A 23,943-nucleotide genomic window follows, 5' to 3' on the forward strand; every position below is an offset into this window, starting at 1 on the left:
ATATTCAACAAATCCACAATAGAATCAATGAAACACCACACCAACTTAGGCATTCAACCAGCGTGCAAAAGGAAACAAATTGTGCAAATATAAAAAGAAAGAAATAATAATAATAAATAAATAAGTAATAAGTATCAAGAATACAAGATGAAGAGCCTTTAAAAGCGAGTCCATAGGTTGTGGGAACATTTCAATGATGGGGCAAGTGAAGTTGAGTGCAGTTATCCCTTTTGGTTAAAGAGCCTGATGGTTGAGGGGTAATAACTGTTCCTGAACCTGGTGGTGTGAGTCCTGAAACCCCTGTACCTTCTTTCTGATGAACACAGTGAGAAGAGAGCATATCCTGGGTGGTGGGGTCCCATGATAATGAAGACTACTTTCCTGCTACAATGCTTTGTGCTCAGTGGTGGGGAGGGCTTTATCTGTGATGGACTGCGCCGCATCCACTCCTTTTTGTAGGATCTTCCATTCAAGGGCATTGGTATTTCTATACGAGTGATGAAGCCAGTCAACATACTCTCCAGTACACATCTATAGAAGTTTGTCAAAGTTTTAAATGTTATGCTGAATCTCCACAAACTCCTAAGGAAGTAGAATCACTGCTGTGCTTTCTTCATAATTGCACCTACATGCTGGGCCCAGGACAGCTCCTCCGAAATGATGACACCAAGGAAGTTAAAGCTGCTGACTCTCTGCACGTCTGATCCTCCAATGAGGACTGGCTCATGGGCCTCTGGTTTCCTCCTCCTGAAGTCAATTATCAGCTCTTCGGTCTTGCTAACAGTGAGTAAGAGGCACCACCAAGCCACATTTTCAATCTCCCTCCTATATGCTGATTCATTACCACCTTTGATTCGCCCACAATCAAGGAACAACATTTTGGGTGTTGTTTATATGGTAAATCACCACATAAAATAACAAAAACAGGGAATAGAAAGCAATCTATTATTAAAGAGGAGGAATTAGTTAGTAGTTAGTAGTTAGGAGACATAGTGTAGAGCTAATACGTATGTTGTTAAATAAAGAAATATTAACACTGACATCTTTCAGGGATCTATCTATACTGCAACCTGAGTATTCCACTGTATTTATAAGTCACTTAAATACCAGATTTACACTTTAGTTCACTGACAATATTGGCATTGGTATTGGTTTATTATGTCACATGTACAAAATACAGTGAAATGTTTGTCTTGCAGACTGTTTATCCAGATCAAATCATTACACAGTACATTGAGCTGGAATAAGGTAAAACAATAACAATGCAGAATAAAGCGGAAATGCAACCAAAAAAGTGCTGTTCAGGTTAACAATAAAATGCAAGATTTTCCCAAGGTAGTTTGTGAGGCCAAGAGTCTATCTTATTGAACAAGATGTCCATTCATGAATCTTATAACAGTGGCATAGAAGCTGTCCTTGATCCTGGTGGCACATGCTTTCAGGACCCAGAAAGATTATTTTCTAAATAATGAGAAGCTAAGATCATAGAAAAGCAGAGATGGGTCTAAGTCTTGAAATTATTAAAAACTAGTGAAAAAGTTAAAAAAAATCAAAATACTACTGGCATATTAGCACTTATCTTCCAATACCTGAATATAAAAGAGTAGAATATAGATTACATAGATTCTGGTTTGGCATCATTTACAGCATTCCATTCAATATGAACATTAGATTGCATAGTATTCCCTTAAATATAGAAGGCTGTAGCTTGATTACTTCAAGTGTGTAAAGGTAAAAACTTTTAAAACTGGATTATAGCCTTAACTTAATGCTGTTTAATGTATGGCCATGAAGTAATTCTTTGCACAAAGTTAAGTGGAAATCCTAAGCAAACTCTCCTTTATGAAGACATAGGGAAGGAGATAAATCTATCAGATATGCTCTCTACTGCCTGGTTCAGTGATGTAATTATAAGGGTCATCTTTATCTGCCTTCCCTCACTGGCCTAAGAGCTTCTCCCTGAATTGAAATGTAGGTTCCATCCATTAAGTGGATATAGCTTCACCACATTGCAAAACCAAGAGAAATGCGGGGGAAACATTCACCACTATAGATGGACTAGATTTCGCTGAAGGCTTCCAAACTGTCTTAAACAGGAGCGCTATGCAGAAAACTTCGCAAATCCGGATGCTCTCAGAAGTTTATCTCCATTCTCCCTCTGTTCCATGGTAGCACGGACAATATGATTCTGACTAATGCATGTCATTGCATCAACTTTCTTCTCAAACTTCCCTGATGCAAATTTCACCTCATTCCTAATAAGCTTCCCTCTGGAGTGGAGGTAATAGCAGGATGAAAGGGAAATTATTGAATCTCTGTTGACATTAAGAAGGCATATGGTGCATTGGTCTTCATCAATCGTGGGATTGAGTTTAAGAGCCGAGAGGTAATGTTGCAGCTACAATATATAGGGCCCTGGTCAGACCCCACTTGGAGTACTGTGCTCATTTCTGGTCGACTCACTACAGGAAGGATGTGGAATTCATAGAAAGGGTGCAGAGGAGATTTACAAGGATGTTGGATGGATTGGGGAGCATGCCTTATGAGAATAGGTTGAGTGAACTCAGCCTTTTCTCTTTGGAGTGACAGAGGATGAGAGGTGACCTGATAGAAGTATACAAGATGATGAGAGGCATTGATCGTGTGGATAGTCAGAGACTTTTTCCCAGGGCTGAAATGGCTAGCACGAGAGGGCACAGTTTTAAGGTGCTTGAAAGTAGGTACAGAGGAGACGTCAGGGGTAAGTTTTTTACGCAGAGAGTGGTGAGTGCGTGGAATGGGCTGCCGGCAATGGTGGTGGAAGCAGAAATAATAGGGTCTTTTAAGAGACTCCTGGATGGGTACATGGAGCTTAGAAAAATAGAGGGTTACGGGTAACCCTAGGTAATTTCTAAGGTAAGGACATGTTTGGCACAGCTTTGTGGGCCAAAGGGCCTGGACTATTCTGTAGGTTTTCTATGTCTCTATTACTCCAGCACCATGTTCAGTCCACCCTACCTTATTTGCTGAGCCACCGATGCTTGTGAATGTGCACACTTAGATGCTAAGCAGTAAGCCATCATTGATCTCATCCCTTGAAGCTGGGCTTCATATACTGATTATCTATCAAGCAGAAGCACTCCACTATCCTGCCCCTGCTGCACAACACAGCCTATTCCTGTAGGTAGAGATACACCGTGACATCCTGGTAAAAAATGTTCACTCTTCATATCTTGGGATATATTTCCCAGTGAAGGCACACGTCAATGATAAAATTTACCAAGGCCACCAGCACAATCTTCAGAAAATGAGCAAAAAAAACATTCAAAAATCATTACATTAATGTCTTGATTTCTTTACACAAAGTGATGTGGAAATCCTAAGCAAACTCTCCCTTTGAACACAGGCCTTCATTATGCTTCTGATACATGAACTATCAGTTGGTACCTCAAACCACTCACCAGCGTTGTCTCTGCAAAGTCTGCCAAATCCATTACAAAATCAGGAAACCAGAGTCAGTGTCCTCTTCCAGGCTAATATCCCTAGATCAAGACTCTAATTACACTCAGCCAACTTTAATGGGTGGGGCACATTGTTTGCAAGCCCAACATCAGACTCCCAAACCTGGCATTGAACTTCAAGCTCAGTCATAGCAAAATCTTGTGGGCGAACAGAAGAATAACTGAATGATTTTCTCATGCGCTATTTAAAAAAAAACTGTAACAAGCTCAACAAAATGTGGGAGTCTCTGGCCCGTGAATGATCAGAGTGAAGCAGCAACTGGGATGGCATTGAGAATCTTGAGTCTCTTTGTCAGGATCATGTCAAAGCTCGACAGAAGTGGCCATACTGCCAATCCAGTTGCCCCATCAAGCACCTCCTTTCCCACCTCTGGCACAATTCATGGATCCTACATTACCATCATCAGCTACTTCAGAGCACAGTCAACTACAGCAGAAGTGATCACTGATCCCAGAGACTGCCTAAGAAGATGACAGCGTGCCAAAGCAATTTACGCCAAAGGAATGTTTCAGTGGCACTTCATTTTACGTTGCAAACTCCCACAAGTGGAAAAACAAACATTATTTGACTCCTAGTGATGCTGAATGAAGCACAATTATATGCTAGTATACCAGGAATACTTTCCCTATCTTGTTCAAAATACTGTAATGGGTTCTATTCCATCCACTCAAGAGAACAGACAGGACTTCAACTTAATGTCACAGTCAAAGGAAAGCAGATTTCCCTCAATACTGTTCTGCAGCATCAGGCTACATTTTTGTGCTCTAGCATCTGGAGAGACAGATTTGAACTTCCACTCTTACAACTTAGAGGAGAACCGAACTGTCACAAATTTTGGAATCACAATGTTAAGCAAGAGGTAAAATTCATTCTGTATTGTTAGTGCTAAATATGTGATTGAGTGATAGACTCTGCTTTCAGAATGCCATTCTTCAGAAAGGCTTACAATGCACAGACACCACCAAATGACAGTTTAACTCCATTTTATCTGAGAATGAATTTTTGGTTGAGAGAATCAGTAATTACAGGGGATGTGAAATGAATTAGCATCTAGCTAATATGAAATGTCTACATGTTTGTTGAGCTGACAATATATCCTACATGTCCTTTTGTCTCATATCAACAGTTGAATGAAAACTTGCTATAAGACAGAATCAAATACATTGGGCATCTCTCAAGTGATGCTTTAATCCCACACCAAGCACAATAGCCAAGCACTGATGAAAAATGCTGTGATCTCTAGATAAGAATTAACGAGGAGGCTCACTTGTAGCTATTTGAATTATGATGTAGAAGTAAATCTTTGAGAAGTATTTAAGATGGAACAAAACACAGGCTGTTTTTCTTTCATTTGAAGCTGTGGAGCATAAGCCATGGGAACAGGAGAGCTGAAGGCTGTCTTATCATTCTCATCTTTATTGGCTTTTGACAATTTCTTCTCCAACTGAGCATCTGTCAGTTCAGTTTCAATGATCAAAAACAGTTTATGTTTCTGGTGCTTCACCCTGCAATGGAACTTTTGACAGAAATCACAAAAAGCTTATGGTTGGGGGACAAGTACCAGAAACAATGGGCATGGTTGTCATTGGTTCCTCACACAGAATGGGAACTCTAACACAAAGTTCAACATTAAAATGTGAAAAAGAAATAGAGCAACAGAACAAATGACATGCACATCAGGAAAAAAATGCATCTGAAGCTGTCTGTCAAGGGATACTATGATGTGCTACTGAAAAGGAAGGTTAGGTGATCCCACCCAATGTATATTTGAGAAGAGCAGTGTTTCTTTGAGTTGATTTTATTTCTCTGCCGTGCATAGCATATGGAGTATTTTGTTCACTAAGTATGCACCTCCTTGACGCTTTCCTATAAACAACACTGCACACTGACATCTGGGTTTGGGGAGAAGCCATCCGTTCAAATAGTTCTGCTCCCCTAACTGGACATAGGAAGCAAACTATCTTCCTCAGGAGAAAAAATGCAAACAGAGGGAGGGAGAGGTGGGGAGAGAGAGAGAAAGAGAGACGGCCACTTAGTAGGTGGCAGAAACTAGATTAAAATAAGAAAATTAATCAAAACCACAAAGTGCACCATGATTTGGCACGGAAAGCCAAAAGGAAAACCTATGTATATTGGCTGACTGCAAGTGCCGACAGGCAGATAGATCTGTATCTTTTGTAATCAATTCAGCTTGTCAAACATGTAGACAACTTCAACTCATTCGTCTGGGCCTAATGAAAACTAAAGGTAAGCAAAGACATGCACAAAAGCATTTTAAGAGTAGCCTTGCTCTGGAATATGAAGACATAATTTAATCCATTTCCCAAGTCTGTCTGATCTTGGATTTACGTCGATGTATACAGACAGACAGGGATTAACCCTTATAGAACTGCAGAAACACTTGACCTTCATTCAGCAACAATTCAAAGATCAAAAATTGTCAGGATATTCAGTTTAGTAATTGATATGATATTTGCAAATCCAAGAGCTTGATTAAAGTAAGGATAAAAGTGCTCCTTTTAATAGGCTGACAAATAAAGACATTTTAATAGTTCCCAAATCCACACAGACAGGTCCCTTTTGCACTATATCTTTCAAATAATTTCCATTAGTGGTTGAGTTAAAAGACATTGTCTTTATTATTGTCTTCCATTTTATTATCTGGACTGATAATAATATGTTGTTTGTGAAGGGTTCCTTATGCCTGTTTATACAGGCTGTAATCTGAAAGTCTGGGTGAGTGAACAGTGTTATAAAAACTTAACAAAAACATACTCATAGTATAAATAAAAACTAAACATTTTACATATTATACGCCTATTGAATCATTTTCATTCTTTCTGCAATGTTTGAATTAAATACTGTCACAACCTTGTATACCATGTATGAAAATAAATGGTAATGCAATTTTAAGCTATTAAATTTTCTGCATTACAAGTTGCAAAGAATGATGAGGAGCTCATGAGGTTATTATGTTTTGTCAGATTGCAAGCAGGCTGCTTTGTTACATACTTTTCCACATTAACCTAAACCATTGTCCTTTAATGAATGGATAGGTTTATGTGTTGAGATTTTGGCAAATAAATTAACTTCTGCATTTCAATCCCCATTGTAGACTGATTTGGAAATTCCACTGAATTAACTGTTGCACAATATCTGAAGGATTCTAGCAAAATTATGCGTGGTATGGTCATGCATTAATATGTTTAGCTAGAGTTACTTCATTGAAGGTCGAAGCTACTTTTGTGTCCAGATCTGTTGTATGTGGGATTTAAAATTCTGATGTCTTGTAATTGAAAGTTCTTTTCAGCACATGTTGCATTTGGGTTGTAATTGCACACAACCTACAACTGCATCACTCCTTGAATATTAACAATGTAGTTTCATGTTCAGAAGGAGGTGTGGGGTTACATTTTCAGTGGCAGCCCAAGAGGACTGAAATGCCAAAGAATTAGACACATAAAGTAGTAAGTAACGATAAAAGACATAAAAGAGAAAGTAACCAGTAAATATATATCTAGTGAGAAAATCAGAATCTGTAGGTCAAGATGAATATCAAGGAAATCTTAAATAAAGTGTAGGACAGGGGAGGCAGGGAGAAGAGAGTGAGGGACCATTGACTTCCCCTTGCTCTTATAATTTTTAGTAATCATTTGCACTTGTAACTACCCAGTGGCTCCTCGAACAGAGAAACAGAGTTAAGGTTTCAGATTAATGGTCCAATGAAAGGTCATTGATCTGAAGCATTAGCTGTTTTTCTCTCCACTGCTGCTGCCTACTCTGATGAGAATTTCTACTTCTCAATTTTTATTTTGGATTTTGCACAGTTGTCTTTTTGCCTACTTTCCTATCGCTACCTTCTTTCACAGCATACTATCAATGTTTTTTGTCATTTAATTTCTCGTTCTTTCCACCTTATCACTGACCTCAGCTTTTGTTATTTCCTTCCCTCTCTGCTTTCTCTGCACCTTTAAGCTTATTATATTTTCTGTCCGTTCCATCAGAATCTTACAGTGTGGAATGAAGTCTATGTTGGCTGTGTGAAAGAACTGTTCACTTTTCCCACAATAACTACAAATAGGTATGGGTAGAGTAGCCTTTCCAATTCAGGAAGGAAACCCAAGAGAGACTGCAGATGCTGAAAATTTGGAGCACCACACGAAACGATGGAGGAACTCAAAGGATCAGGCAGCATCTATGGAGGGAAATGGACAGTTGACATTTTGGGTCAAGAGGTGAACAATTAATAAAAAAAGTCTAGAATATTGTACAAGTATCAGTAAAATGAAACTACCACATCATTTTATTTAAGAAATACATCTGCTTCAATAATGCACTTCAGTGAAAGAAATCTACCGTCCTTACCAAGCTTAGCTTGAGACTCTATACCCATTAATGAGTCCTAGTTGGTTTCTCAGGCTAAGTAGGGATAGGTCACTAATACTGGCAATACCAGCTCACACTATGTTCCCTTATGATGAATTTATCAGTTTATCTTCTGAAACTTGCTATGATCCTCTTCAACATTTACTATATTAACAAGGGTTATATAATCTACAGACTTCAAACATTATATCCAAGCCCAAGCCATTTCTGTGCACTAAGTCCATGCTATAGATAAACATTGTTTGGTTTCTCTTAGCCCAGGTTTGGGCGCTTCTTTGAATAAATTTCAGTGATTGTATTAAGACCGAGAAACTTATTATAACTGAAAAGAAACATTGACCACATATACCCCAGATATTTACTGACACGTCCTTCTCACTTGCGCAGACTCTAAGCAACAATAATTCTAAATGATATATTGTGATTACACCGAAAGGTATTGGATTGGCCATATGTTATCAATACTTCAAAATAAAAACTCACTTAATTCTGAAGTTGAAGTTATATTTTTACCAAATTTTACATTAAAAATACATAATTCTGAGGGACCAAGGTTCTAATGTAAATTTTGAAATCACAAAACAGGAATAAATTAATTCATAAAAGTTGCTGGTGAACGCAGCAGGCCAGGCAGCATCTCTAGGAAGAGGTGCAGTCGACGTTTCAGGCCAAGATCCTTCGTCAGGACTAACTGAAGGAAGAGTGAGTAAGGGATTTGAAAGTTGGAGGCGGAGGGGGAGGGATGGAGCCAAGAGCTGGACAGGTGATAGGCAAAAGGGATACGAGAGGATCATGGGACAGGAGGTCCAGGAAGAAAGACGAGGAGGGTGGAGGGGACCCAGAGGATGGGCAAGGGGTATATTCAGAGGGACAGAGGGAGAAAAAGGAGAGTGAGAGAAAGAATATGTGTATAAAAATAATTAACAGATGGGGTACGAGGGGGAGGTGGAGCATTAGCGGAAGTTAGAGAAGTCGATGTTCATGCCATCAGGTTGGAGGCTACCCAGACGGAATATAAGGCGTTGTTCCTCCAACCTGAGTGTCAAATTGAGAGGCTTGGAAACGAATCCTAAAGCCAACTGGAGTAAGTTGGCGATGGAGGCACGTTCCAAGAAAGGATATATTGCTGTGATAGCGAGTCTGAGTCAAAATGTGGTCGATAGCGAGTCTGAGTCAAAATGTGGTCACCTTATATTCCGTCTGGGTAGCCTCCAACCTGATGGCATGAACATCGACTTCTCTAACTTCCGCTAATGCCCCACCTCCCCCTCGTACCCCATCTGTTACTTATTTTTATACACACATTCTTTCTCTCACTCTCCTTTTTCTCCCTCTGTCCCTCTGAATATACCCCTTGCCCATCCTCTGGGTGTCCCCCCCCCCCTTGTCTTTCTTCCCGGACCTCCTGTCCCATGATCCTCTCGTATCCCTTTTGCCTATCACCTGTCCAGCTCTTGGCTCCATCCCTCCCCCTCCTGTCTTCTCCTATCATTTTGGATCTCCCCCTCCCCCTCCAACTTTCAAATCCCTTACTCACTCTTCCTTCAGTTAGTCCTGACAAAGGGTCTCGGCCTAAAACGTCGATTGCACCTCTTCCTAGAGATGCTGCCTGACCTGCTGCGTTCACCAGCAACTTTTATGTGTGTTGCTTGAAATTCCAGCACCTGCAGAATTCCTGTCGTTTGCGTTAATAAATTAATTCATATATGATTTCATACAGGAATCATAATATGTAAGTAAGTACAAAACCAGACAATACCTATAACTAAGAAGAAAAGGTTATCACCTCCACAAGGATAACACCAAGATATATTCTCACATCATCAAATCCTGGAATCAGCACTGATTAGATACTTAACGAACTTGATAAATTCTGTGACCAGGACTTAACTTCATTCATCCTAACAATGAACTGATTTCACAACCAATGGACTCACTTTTTAGGACTATACAATTCATGATGTCGATATTTATTGCTTATTTATTTATTATTATTATTATTATTTTGAGGGGTTTTTTTTGCACAAATTGTTGAATTTTTAACATTGCTTGTTTATCTGTCTTTGTTGTATGCGGTTTTTCATTGATTTTTTTTTGTGTCTCTTTGTATTTACTGTGAATGTTTGCAAGAAAATGGATCTCAGGGTAGTATATGGTGACGTATATGTATTTTGATACATTTACTTTGAACTTTGGAATGCAAGATGACGTTGCAGTTTTGATAATTCATGGTGAATCCCTCACCTTGTCAGTCTCGAGACAGTTTTCACCAGTTACAAGACAAAAGCCAGCAGTTATGTGAATTTATGCCTCTTCAATAACACTCAACAACATCCAGGACTAATTAGCTATCCATCCACAAACTTAACCAATTAATGCTCCACCAATGTGCAGCATTTACATCATACAATTTTGCAAAAAAGCCAGCAACTTCCAAATTCTCCAAATACAAGACATTTTCGTACCTCTTGGAAAATAAGTCTTAACAGGGGTGTAGTAGCATCAGTGACTCCAACAAGTCCTCTAAGTCATCTGGTACCTTGACTTGGAATTGACTTGGCATATCTTTACCATTACTTGGCCACAATTTGTATATTTTTTGACCTAGCTAAACCGTGAGGATACCTTCATCATATGCACAGTTGTAGTTCAAAAAGGTAGCTCCCACCCCCACCGTTCTCAAAGATGATCAGATTTGTAACGTAGTACGAAACTAAAAAAAAAGATCTAAATTGTATCAAGCAGGGCATAATTCACAAGAAGTCATAAATATAGGAGTAAGACTATTCAGCCACTCATGACTACTCTGATCTGCTTTTAACTAAATCTAGCTCCTATTTTATACTCAGTGGCCACTTTATTAGGTATAGGAGGGTTAGGTTGGTACCTAATAAAGTGGCCACTGAGTATATGTTTGTGGTTTTCTGTTGCTGATGCCCACCAACTTGAAGGTTCGAAGTGTTGTGTGCTCAGAGATACTCTCCTGCACACCACCGTTGTAACGTATGGTTATTTGAGTTATTGTTGCCTTCCTGTCTGGCCATTCTCCTCTGATCTCTCTCATTAACAAAGTGTTTTCGCCCACAGAACAACCGCCTACTAGATTTTTTTTGCTTTTTGCACAATTCTCCGTAAACTCTAGAGACTGTTGTGCATGAGAATCCCAGGAGATCAGCAGTTTTTGAGATATTCAACCCACCCTGCCTGGCACCAACAATCATTCTACGATCAGTCACTTAGATCACATTTCTTCCCCATTCAGATGTTTGGTCTGAAAAACAACTGAATCTCTTGACCATGCCTGCATTTTTTTATACACTGAACTGCTGGCACATGATTGGCTGATTAGATATTTGCATTATCAAACAGGTGTACAGGGTGTGCTGCTGAGTGTATTTAATAAAGTGACCACTTTATATATGTATTAGATCAATTGCTCTCCACAAATTTACAAAATATATAGAGGCTGAAAACCCTCAGGTAAGCAAATTAGGTAACTTTCTACCCCAGTGCATCATATTTCTTTCATAATGAGTGACGGGTAAGAGGAATTAAAATAGTTACCTTAAAGTTGACTATTTTCGAGTAACCATTTACCTGAAAGTTAACCATTTTAATTTCTCTAACCATTCACACTTTATGAAAGTAACATGACATGTGGTGGGGTGGGGTTGAAAAATACTCTTTCATTCTTGTATTTACTGCTGAAAGGAATTATGAACATGAAGATATAATAGAAAGGAAATATATTATCTGTCAAAGTTGATTAATTCCCCCCATTTACCTTTAGGTAAAAGTTGATTCCTCAAAAGTGAAACAATTTCTTCCAGGTCAAAGGGAAGAGGCATGTTAGGATCTCCCTCGTGCCAGTAAGGGCGACATTCTGGCTGCTCATCAGCAGGTAGATTATTGGCAAGTCTGGACTGACACCTGGAACAGAAACACAAGAGTTGACACAAGCACAGAGTAAAAAGAATTTTACCAATATAAACAGATCAAAACAAGTTTCATAAGGATCAGACTTAAAGTCAAAAGAAACTTTAAAAAAAGAATTGCTTTTTACAGTAATTCAATCATGAAACAAAATACAAAATTGAATTGGGATGAATCTTTCATCTTTATGGTAAAAAACCTTAAACAAGTTTTGAGTTCATTAACATTATCTGCCAAATGCTACTGCAAGTCAAACATGTCACTGGAAAAACAAAGAACATATTGTTGCACAATCCCCTAAAGCAGATTTGGATTATATCATATCATTTTGTAATTTTCTCATCATTTTCTTTAAAATAGAGGGTAAAAATTGTTTTAACTTGTAGCTTTTGACTTTGTCTGGCTCTTCAGTAAATTACTTAATCTGACAGAAAAGATCTTTATTCAATTGCAAGACATTTGTCTGACATGAAATATGCTAGATCTATGTTAACATGCCAGATTTATTAAAAGTAATGCTGAAAAATAGTGCAGCTCAAAAATGTACTTTGTGAATAGATAACCTAAGATGAAAGCACATTACAACACAGATCTTCAAAGCTGGCTCATTAGAATGCACAAGATTCAGTGTATGTCTTTTAATTACAGATTCAGATGCTGTAAAAGTCCCAGCTGTAGTATTGTAATCTCCACAGCATCAGACATTAGAAGTCAATTTACTTTAGTCTACTAAACATCATAAATCAAATCTCATATTTCTCCTTTATGACAACTAGATCTACTCAAAATATGAATGCACTTATCTGAATTAATATTTCCACTTTGACAGAGTTTTAAACCAGCACATTTTAGGGTTGTAACTATTATTAACTGTATGGACAATGCATATTTAATACTTTAAAAATAGTGAACTACCAATTTTGGTTAAGAATGGTAAATAGTTTTGCTACCATTCACAGTACTTATTCCAGGAGCACATTAGATGGCAAGGACTCTGTTAACATATAACATGCCAATATATCTTCAGTAGCCTCCATCATTTCAGGATAATAGCATCTGTTAACATGCACTAAGTACTATTATGTAGCACATCACTTCATAAATAATAAGATTATCTGACCTCAGGGCTCTGAAAAGAGTAATGTGTTTAAATGTTCTCATTATTTATTTAAAACAAGAATTAAGGGGACAAAAGCAATGTAGGACAGCTCAGTAACTAAAAATGACTGAGTGTATGGGATTAGTCAAATTGCAATTAGAAAATCTCTGTGACTCTGGACATAAAGGGTTGTTCTTCATAACAACTTTGTACAACATTCGAATTTTAAAAACAGAGTTGAAACATTGCTGAAGAGATCTTAGTACTTAAGAAACTAAAGTGAACCAATTTTATTAAAGTATGGATTAATTAAGAGCACCTTGGTAGTCAATAAAAGGTTAATGTTGATGTCAAGGGACAAAATGCCATTTAGCTCAGCATCACTACTCTAAATGGCTTTAATACTGTACTTGGTCTTTGAGATCAATAGCGTTTCATTCATGTGGTTTTTAAATCTGTGCTAATAATTCCATAGTTCAAAATTATTACAAACACATGCAAAGGCGACAAAAATTGATATAATTAGATTTTTGACACCAAGTTACAAAGCTACTTCCTACTTTCTGTAAGAAAAAGGGATGACTGAAGGGTGAAGTTCACTTTTTGAAGCTCTCCTCAGAAGTGAAGATAATGCATTTCTATGGAATTTTAAAACAGTTCTGTCAAAGAAAGACAGAGTATATTGGTTTATCACATCTAATACAGTCTTCAGCTTGTAATGTAATATTAAACTGTGAATGTTAGTGAATCAATTAACATACTCGGTGTGTTACAGTGCAGCAACTAATAGAGTCACTGCCTCACAGTTTCAGCAACCTGGGTTCAATCCTGACCTTATTTGCATGCCTTCTCTATAACCATGTGAATTCCCTGTTATGCTATGATTTGGGCCCATGTCCCAAAAACATACAGGTTGGTAGCTTAATGGTCCATTGTATATGGATTGTGTTTATAGATGAGTGACAGAATCTGAAGGGGAAGTTGATGGGAATGTTGGAAGAATACAATGGGTTAAGGTAAGATGAGTACAAAGATGGTTGACAGGTACTCATTGGACATTGAGGCTGCCTTTGTTTATAGGTTACAATAGCTGCAATATGGGTGGTGGGGTGGAGATACATCACTACCAAAGGAGTTGTAGGGTGCTCCTTCCCTCTGCTAGCCTGCAGGTCACCCTTAGGCAATGTGTAGCACCTGCTTAGCCCCCCCTCCCCCCCCACCGATCAGGGTCATGTGAAGCCATGGGAGCAGGTGGTGGGTGGTCGTATGAGCAGCTGGTGTATATCACTAGTCCTGGTTATGCGACCACTGATACCGGACACACAGTCTCCAAAGAGTATTGACAACGGCTGGGGCCACCCGTCTTGTAAAGACACTGCCCAGAAAAAGGGAAATGGCAAACCACTTCTACAGGCCAAGAGCAATCATGGTCATGGAAAGACCATGATTGCCTACATCATACGACATGGCACATCTCTCTGGCTATCCATCCCTTAGGATGATGGTGGTTCCTTTCAGTCAGTTAGTGGGGTTTGATAGGATACCCCACTCCTCAGAAAGGAACAGCGTGTACGTGAATGGATTTTAGGTGAGTAGGGGGTTGCACAGGTCCAGACCCACCCTCTCAACATCCCCTCCGGGATCCAGTGGCATGGTGGGGTCCAAGACGGCTGGAGGAAGTTCTGTTGCAGTGAACAGCCAGAGTAAGCTTCGATGCAAGGGATGCCCTTTCCGCACATCACGGCACGTGTTTGCTAGATGGCCGTTGACTCTACAAGAGGGTTCATCTCCCCTTTGACAGGTCTTTTCTTTCATCCTGCAGGGTGTCTAGCCACCCACCTCACCAGGCAAGCCTGGTGGGGGAGCCGGTTTAGTCACCGACCATCCGACCATGTGACAGGTGGTACTGGGTTACATGGTACCAGTAGCACTCAAGACGAGTGACCTGACATGGCACATAACGAACAAATAAACGGTTGCATTCCTATTCTCTACTTGTTTTAAAAACTGTTGTCTGCATCAGTTCATATACTGATTTATTCATATTTGTGCATTCATTTATTGAGTGGAACTAGTTGCCATATAGAAAATTAATCCCAGGGCATATGGTAACATATACATACTTTGATAATAAACTCACCTTGAATTTTGAGGAAGAAGAAATCCGAGATTTGATTCGTGATTTTTAGTAGACTTAAGTAAATTGATTTCTAATGTTTGCTGTCTTTAATATTTATTAGGATTTAAATGTTTGGCAATTTTCATAAGGTCAGTGCTTTATGAAGATCCACATACAACAAATATAACGCAGGCTGCTAAAATACCTTCAAACATATTAACTGAATGTCTGAAAACCTCACAAAACTTCATGCAAAGATTTGTAAGTGGATTACGGACACTTGAAAAACATGATAACATTGCGTCATTTCAACATGCTATATACATAAACTGGAGATTGGAGGCGGTTATTTGCTGTTTAAGGAGAGTGCCATTTTGAAGTTGAGTAAGGACTGAGTTGCATTTAAAGGGCAGGGTCACAAGATCAATGGTCATGAGTTGCAACAAAGCTAGTATGTCAGGTCCCATTCATCTCAATATACGCAATATCTTTCTAATCAGTCACATAAAAAGAAACAAAAGTGAAAACGTAAGATTACTCTTGCGCTTGAAAGCAACAGAAACGTTGCTCAGTTGAGAAATACTTTATTGTGAAAGCCCATACTGGTTGCAAGAATGCCAATGACATAACCTGCATGGTTCCTATGACATGATTCAACCACTGTTACATGAATATTTATAACTATGTTAGCAAAATTGAAGCAATAATCTTTTTAGAATTTGATCTTCAGTATGATAAGATCTCACATACGAATGCAGTCATGAAAATATAAGAGCTCTATACATTGCTGTTTCAGAGTCAGAGTGTCATCGAATGCTACAACACAGAAACAGGCCCTTCGGCCCACGTAGTCCATGTTGAGCTAGTAATCTGCCTAGCCCCATTGACCTGCACCTGGACCAGAGCCCTCTACACCCTCCCATCTGTATACCAATCCAAATTTCTCTCAAGTGTTGAAATTGAATCCACATCCACTGGCAGCTCATTCCACATTCTCACCAACCTCTGAGTTGCCCTTAAACAGTTCACCTTTCACCCTCGTCTCACCTGACCATTTGAGGAAAGGGTTTTGCTGCTCACATCTACTGTATAAAATCAAACATTTACAACTTCTGGTAATTTTTCTGTCTTATGTTCAATAATTACTGTTATATAATCCAAAGAAATACTTTCTGTTAAAATTGCCATCCTCACCTGGAAGCTTAGCCAGTGGAAACCACTCAATTCAGGACTGAGGGAGAATTAATAGAATTTTAGCTATGATCACAAGCTAACTGAAGCCTCTTTAGTGATTAAGTATTTCTTATTGTGAAAGTATTATTCCAGATCATTTGTGCTGCACAGCTCAACATATCTTTCAAGCCTGAGTCCCTAATGGGGATGGGAGCATACACTGCTCAAGCAACAAGATAGGCTGAAATTTTCCTTTTAATAATAAGTTGTGCAGTGCTCAGCTTCGCCACAATGAATCTTAATGAAGATGTAGGAATGGGCACCTTTAACATGACCAGTTGCTGAGAATGTGATTTAGTTAGCAGCTGTTAATTATAAAAGGAAACAGGCTTGTTTTCTGTTTTTTGTTGAAAAACCAATTTCATCCACCTTATTGTATTTAAGTCACAGAGAAACAGAAAGGGATTTACAAGGATATTAAAGGTAAGACTTCTTTTACAATGTTCTGAATTTTTTTTTGAAGACCATTGGCAGAACTGGACAGAAGGATATATGTTCTGAGATTTCATTGCAGCCTGACATCTATTTGATCTAATTGCTGGTGTATGTTTTGTATTCCAATATTAAATATTCACCTAAAGCACCACACACAAAACGCTGGAGGAATTCAGCAGGTCAGGTGGCATCTATGGAAATGAATAGTTGACATTTCAATTTGAGACCCTTTTTCAGGACTGAGAAGGAAGGTGAAAGTTGCCAGAATAAAAGGGTGGGGGGCAGGAAGGAGGCCAGGTCGACGGTGACAGGTGAAGCCAGGTAGGTGGGAAAGGTCAAGGGCTGGAGAAGAAGGAATCTGATAGGAGAGGAAAGTGGACCATAGGAGAAAGGGGAGGAGGATGGGGCCTAGGAGGAAGTGCTAGGCAGGTGAGAAGAAGTAAAGGGTCAGAATGGGGAATAGAGGAAGGTGGGGGGGGGGGCATGTCGGAATTTGTTTATTGGAAGGATAAATCGATACTCATGCCGTCAGATTGGAGGCTACCCAGATGGAATATAAGATGTTGCTCCTCCACCCTGAGGGTGGCTTCATTTTGGCACAAGATGACACGTCAGAACGGGAATAGGAATGGGAATTAAACTTTTGGCCACTGGGAAGTCCCCCCTGTGGCAGATGGGGTGGACTACTGTATCCATGAGGTCATGTAAACTTGGTAATCATTCCCTGCTTTGACTCTCTTAGTTTAACACTACAAAGAACAAGCAGAATTGCAAATCTTCATCCATGGCTTATTCTTCCAACCACTGTGCTCCACTTATAGACAGCAAAGCTAGACAATTCAGTAAATGAGGAAAACTTCCTAGTCACACTAAATATATCAAGCATAACATGCTTAACTGATTTGACAATACATTATTATTGATTTGTCCAGACTACAATGCCTTGTAAAAGTATTCTGCCCCCAACCCTTTGCTCACATAAATGAGTATTGCAGGGATTTTGATCAATTTAACTGAGAACCTTTATTTGTGAATCACATGCTCCTTTTTTTTTTACACAGCACAGCCCCTCACCCAAAAAGCAGGGATAATTGTAAAGTATGAAAAACTAAAAATTCAAAAGCCAAAATGTCAGCAGTTCAAAAATATTCACCCCGCCCCCCCTCAGTCAGTACTTAGTTGAACCACCTCTTGCAGCTATTACGGTCTCTATTAGCTTTGCACAATGTGATGGAGCAAGATTTCTCTATTTCTCATTGCAAAACTGCTCAATCTTTGCCAGGTTAGTTGGGGAGCGGATGTGGACAGCAATTTTGGGGTCTTGCCAGAGATGTTTGATTGGGTTAAGGTCAGAACTCCGACTGGAAGACTCAAGGATATCAATTTTCTTCATTTGAAGCCACTCCATGGTAGCTCTGGCACTGTGCATTGGGTAGTTGCCCTGCTGAAAGATGGACTTCCTCCTCAGTTCAAGCTTTCTGGCAGAGGCTAGCAGAATTTTTATCCAAGACCTCTCTGTATTTAGCAGCATTCATCTAGACATCAATCCTGACCAAATTTCCATTCACTGCTGCTGAAAAGCCGCTCCATACCACGATGCTACCTGCACCATACTTTAGAGTAGGGATGGTGTTACCTGGCTGATGCGCAGTATTAGATTTACACTACATGTACAGTGTAATGTAGTGTTGAGGCCAAAAAGTTCTACTTGAGTTTCATCTGACCACATGACCTTCATCCACATTTTTACAGTATCTTTTAAGGGATGCTTTGCAAAGTCTTTACAGGCAAGGATTTTTTTTTAAGAGATACGTTAATGCTACTTTTAGTTTGCTAGCTGTAAGAGCTGCAAGAGGTGGTTCAACCAAGTTGAATGGATGCATATAACAAATTCTGCTCCATCTAAATCTTAGTCACTATCCCTCCACAAATCACTGATCCACCCCCTGGGTTGTGACACTTTGCCATGCAGGAGATATAACATCTGCACCTTTAATTCTTCACTTTCTACCTTCAAAGGATCCAAGCAGTCCTTCCACCTAAGGATGAAATTCACTTGCATTTCTTTCAGTTTCAATATTGCATAACATGGTCTCCTCTACACTGGAGAAGCCACCGATAGAGTGACTGTAATTCAGAACACCTTCATTCAGTCCACAAGGCTGATCCAGAGCATCCAGTTGCCTGTAATTTTAACTTTATGCTTGATTTCTACTCTGTCTCCCTGTCATTAACTTCCTATGTTGATCCAAAGATGCCTAAAGTAAGCTTAAGGAACAGTTCCATCTGGGTGTGCTACAGCTCTTGGGATTGAATATTCAATTTATTAACTTCAGGTAGCAATTCCCATTTTTTCTAACAAACGTCTAAGAGAAACATCCTTCTGTTTTATTTTATTTTTGCTTCCTGTCTACAAAAGATTTTTAAAGTAGTTGATACTATGACATCTTTGGTCTACGTGTCCTATCATAGATGTTCCCCTTGTTCTCTCCGTCCACCCACTTTCTGCAATTTAAATCCTCTCACACTTACACTTTGATAAGGCGTCCTTGACGCAAAATGTTGACTCGGTTTCTCTCCACCCTGATGCTAAGTACTTCTAACATTTTCAGCTTCACCTTCAGATTACCAGTATCTGCAATTTTTTGCTCTGATTTGAAAGATGGCTGAATCATCTTTCACCAGAGGTTGGGCTCAGGATAGCCCCATTCAAACAGTATTCCAGCTAAAGGCACTGAAGATCTAAACTGAACAATATTAGTAGGGTGAAAGACTCAGCAGGGACTTTCAGAGCTAAGCCACGATTCACTTTCAGAAAGTGAGAGTCCAAAAGACAATTGAGTACAAACAGCTCAGGACATGGAGCTGACAATGAAAGAGTTAATTAATAATATCATCATTCTGGAGAGCATCTTGGGTAAAATAATGCTTCGAAAGATTTCAGCAAAAAAGTACAGAATTCTGGGAATACAAATGCTCAGAGGCTATTGTGAGTTAGACAATGAAGCTCATTTATCATCTCTCTCATTTCAGAATGAAAATCCAAGGCTGAGATTACTATATTCTATGTTTCCATACAGACAGATTTATATATCAGATGGAGGCTACTGCATCTGATTCTGGTATATCTTATAATTAAAATCTTTTAACAAATGAAATATGAAATCATAAACTTCATATAGCTCAGTAATGTGATAAGCTATGAACATAAGACAATTTTCAACTTAGGCCAGTGCCAGAAAGCTGGCATGCCGGGCCACCAGTGATACTTTATTATGTGCAGCAGCCACTTGGGAATTGAAGGGTAGTATTTCCTGCATCACAACAAAACAAACTGTATGAGTCCACAGCTAGTTCCTAATCAATAGAGAACAGTGTAAATTTTTTTCCCCCACCACCCCCCAAAAGGAGACAGTGTCACACAACTTGGGGTTAAGGAAACACATAGTTTAATTATAATATAATGTCAAATCTAATTTTAAAGTAGTTAGGGAATCCCTTAGAACCTTAAGAGGTGATTTGAGACAATGGGCTCTGAAAGGGTCATACACATGGATAAGTATAACAATATTTTCGCCCCAAGAGTCCATTTTAGATCTAGAAACCACCTGTAATCAATCCTGCAGCCTCAGTACAAATATAGTCTAAAATTTATAATATTGCAGATGATTTCATTGAAATCAAAACTTCTCACACAAAGGAATCAAATGCATCTGACTGCATGTATAATTGGACTAATTTGTAAAATATTCTCTCCAAAGCTCACCATCAGAAAAGCATTTGGGTACATTCTTGCTATCACTTTGCTAACTTGGTTACATGTCCATTAACCATTGATGGGAAACAAATTAGGTAACACACAGTTTTAAAACCTTTCGCTAAAGGCACTTGTCTGGTCCACAGCAGCATTTAACACATGAAAATTTATGACCGGCAATTAAGGTTTTAGGCTGGCAGGTAGCATGCAGAAAACATTTTATACCCAGGTCTATTTGTCTCACTGTCAGTAATATGACTGAGGTGATAAATGGGCCAAAATGACAGCTGAACAGTAAGTGCTACCTGATCTTTGACTCAAGTCACATGATAAGGTCATCTGAAACTTACTCAGTTCCCATCTGACTATGGGCAACAATATAAAGGTCAAACAGGTTTGCTAATTATATGGATCATGTCTGGAAACACCTACATACAAGCACTAGCACTAGCTTTAGGGTACACTGGCTTGGGTTACCAAGTTTTTTTGATGGGTGAAGAGCACAAAAAACATAGAAAAGATATATAATTTCAAAGTTTCGGCCTGTCTTTACACTGGCACATAATGACTTTATTGTTTCTTCAAACAATTTGTGAATACAAACACATTTAAAATAGATTTTTTTACATTATTATAACAGAAAATATTTATTACAGTTTTCCATGGCCATTAATTATAAATGTCACAATATCTAGGAATACATCTTTTGGAACTTATTATCAACCGCAAAAACTGGTTAGATTACCTGGAATGAATAGGCAAGACATTGTAAAGTTAGATCGGAACAATTGTTCAGTGTGAGACTAAATTTACATCCTAGAGGTGAGGTTTTCACCAAGACTATTAAAATCAGCATATGATTTGTACAAACATAAACATTCTACAGGACTGCAGCAATGATCAAAAGTTTTATTCAAATAGTATAATTTCTAATTGCAGACTCAAACGTTGCAGCCAATTGTCACGTCTCAAGATCACAGCTCCAAAGCCCTTGCCTTGTTCTTACCTTCCATAGTCTGATTAAAGATTGACCAATATTTCCACCATTTTTTGTAGTTGTTATCTTAATTCATTCTGTCTCAGTATTTATTTTGTTATTATTCTGGTATTGACTTTAAGGTATCTCTCCTGTTAAAAATAATCTTTGAAAAATCAAATAAAAGAAAATGAGCTTGGCAAAATTATTTCTTTTCCCAGCAGGTAAACAGTTGCTAGGAGTCAAAACATAGTCTGTGATGTATTTGATCTTGTTGCTGAATTGCCTTTGACTCTGTTTTATGCTGCAGTTTCCCCTCTACTTTCCACTTCTTACTTCCTTTTCTCTGCTAAGTGATCAATAATGCCAAGGACTCACTCATTCTCTATTTCTGCTTATCACCAACCCATCTGGAATATTATTTCAACTTTCCACTTCATAATCCTTTACTTTTTGAATATCCCTCCCCAGTGATAATATTGGAACAAGTTGTTTCCTTTAGTTTCGGTAAGTCCACGAGCACCTCAGGAGCCTGTAACCAACAGCAGGCCTCAGAAAAGTGATCATTGCTTACCTGAGTGTCAGATTTTATTTTACCTATTTAAAGAACGATATACTTTGCAATAAACCAAAGAGCTTAAAGTAATCCTTTGTTCACCTAAAACTTGTCATCAGCTTCAAGTTTGGAAAGATTTTGAAAAGTAATTGCACTATGTCAAAAGGTTCCAGTCAACCTTAGGCACTGCCTCAAGTTACAGTGTATCCATAGCACAGAGTTATAGCAAACAGAAAGTTGACAAAAGATAGTAGAAAAGGCAGCTGAATAAAGGCTGTAATGAATGGGGAGATCATTTTGCCACAGGTGGCGGAATAGCAAACCTGCTGGAGATGGGTATTATAGCCACCTGCTGTTCAATAAGAGGGCTATGATGATATTTTCCTCATCTTACGCAGGGACTGATTACAAAATTAACTTTAGTATGACATTATCAGGCACAATTAAGACATTGTGAAACACTGAGGTTCTTCAGCAAACTAACAACTTTACATTGGGGATTCTAACAAAGATGGGTGACAAGTCTGCAAGGATGACCATGAGCTTCTGTCACTTCCTCTCTGATCTCAGACTTCTGCTTCCTACTCTATTCCAACAAAGGCCTGTACAAACCTCTGGATTCAACACGGGGTTAGATTGTACTTGCTTGCTGTTGACTATCTGCCTACTCAATTCATCCTCAACTTCTGCACCTGGTTATTGAAATGCAGAAGCTGGAGATGTTAAACGCCTGCCCACTTGACTCTGAACTCACAGCTGAACCATTGGCAGAGCTCAGGTGAACCGAACAAAGGAAACCAGATGCTTTTCACATTTGGCCCCTCAGCTCTATGCTCAGGATGGTTGTAGCATAAAATGTGATGCCATTCATTTGAATTGGGCTACAAAGCTCGGCAAAAAAAAAACATTTTTTGAATAAGTGGTTTTCACATTTACTCTATCTTAATTTTTATTTAGAGATACAGCATGGTAACAAGTCCTTCTGGCTCACCGAGCCCATGCTGCCCAGTTACACCATGTGACCAATTAACCTACTAACCTGTAACTCTTTGGAATGTGTGACAAAACTGAAGCAAACCCATGAGGTCAGAATCAAAATCAGAATCAGAATCAGGTTTATTATCACCGGCATGTGATGTGAAATTTGTTAACTTAGCAGCAGCAGTTCAATGGAATACACAATCTAGCAGAGAGAGAAAAAAAATAATAATAAACAAGTAAATCAATTACGTATATTGAATAGATTAAAAAAAGTGCAAAAACAGAAATACTGCATATTAAAAAAAGTGATGTAGTGTCCAAAGCTTCAATGTCCGTTTAGGAATCAGATGGCAGAGGGGAAGAAGCTGTTCCTGAATCGCTGAGTGTGTGCCTTCAGGCTTCTGTACCTCCCAACTGATGGTAACAGTGAGAAAAGAGCATGCCCTGGGCGCTGGAGGTCCTTAATAATGGATGCTGTCTTTCTGAGACACCGCTCCTAAAGATATCCTGGATACTTTGTAGGCTAGTACCCAAGATGGAGCCAACTAAATTTACAACTCAACGCAGCCTCTTTCGGTCCTGTACAGTAGCCCCTCCTTACCAGACAGTGATGCAGCCTGTCAGAATGCTTTCCACGGTACAACTATAGAAGTTTCTGAGTGTATTTGTCGACATGCCAAATCTCTTCAAACTCCTAATAAAGTATGGCGGCTGTCTTGCCTTCTTTATGACTACATCGATATGTTGGGACCAGGTTAGATCCTCAGAGATCTTGACACCTAGGAACTTGAAGCTGCTCACTCTCTCCACATCTGATCGTACAAATTCCTTATAGACAGTGGCGGGAATTGAAACCCCACCAATGGCGCTGTAATACCATTACACTAACCACTATGTTGCTGTGCAGGCTCATTGTTAACTTAAAGAACTTTAAAATTCTTAAATTATTACTTACTAAATTTGCTTA

General features: G+C 38.9%; 1 protein-coding gene across 4 annotated transcripts in view; it reads right to left on the minus strand.

Annotated features, from left to right (window-relative positions):
- Positions 1 to 23,943, minus strand: part of fto (FTO alpha-ketoglutarate dependent dioxygenase) — a 377,646-nt gene that overhangs the window by 23,812 nt on the left and 329,891 nt on the right. For 2 of the 4 annotated variants that reach the window (XM_072279554.1, XM_072279556.1), the window contains 2 exons: positions 11,672 to 11,817; positions 6,159 to 7,696 (listed from right to left, as the gene is read on the minus strand). In XM_072279554.1, the coding sequence (XP_072135655.1) occupies positions 11,693 to 11,817 (125 nt within the window). In that variant the 3' untranslated portion in view covers positions 6,159 to 7,696; positions 11,672 to 11,692. Of the gene's footprint in view, positions 1 to 6,158; positions 7,697 to 11,671; positions 11,818 to 23,943 lie in introns of those variants that run through there. The other 2 variants (XM_072279555.1, XM_072279552.1) reach the window with 1 other exon arrangement.

This window comes from Mobula birostris, chromosome 15 (genome assembly GCF_030028105.1).
Source record: "Mobula birostris isolate sMobBir1 chromosome 15, sMobBir1.hap1, whole genome shotgun sequence".
Classification (NCBI taxonomy): Eukaryota; Metazoa; Chordata; class Chondrichthyes; order Myliobatiformes; family Myliobatidae; genus Mobula; species Mobula birostris.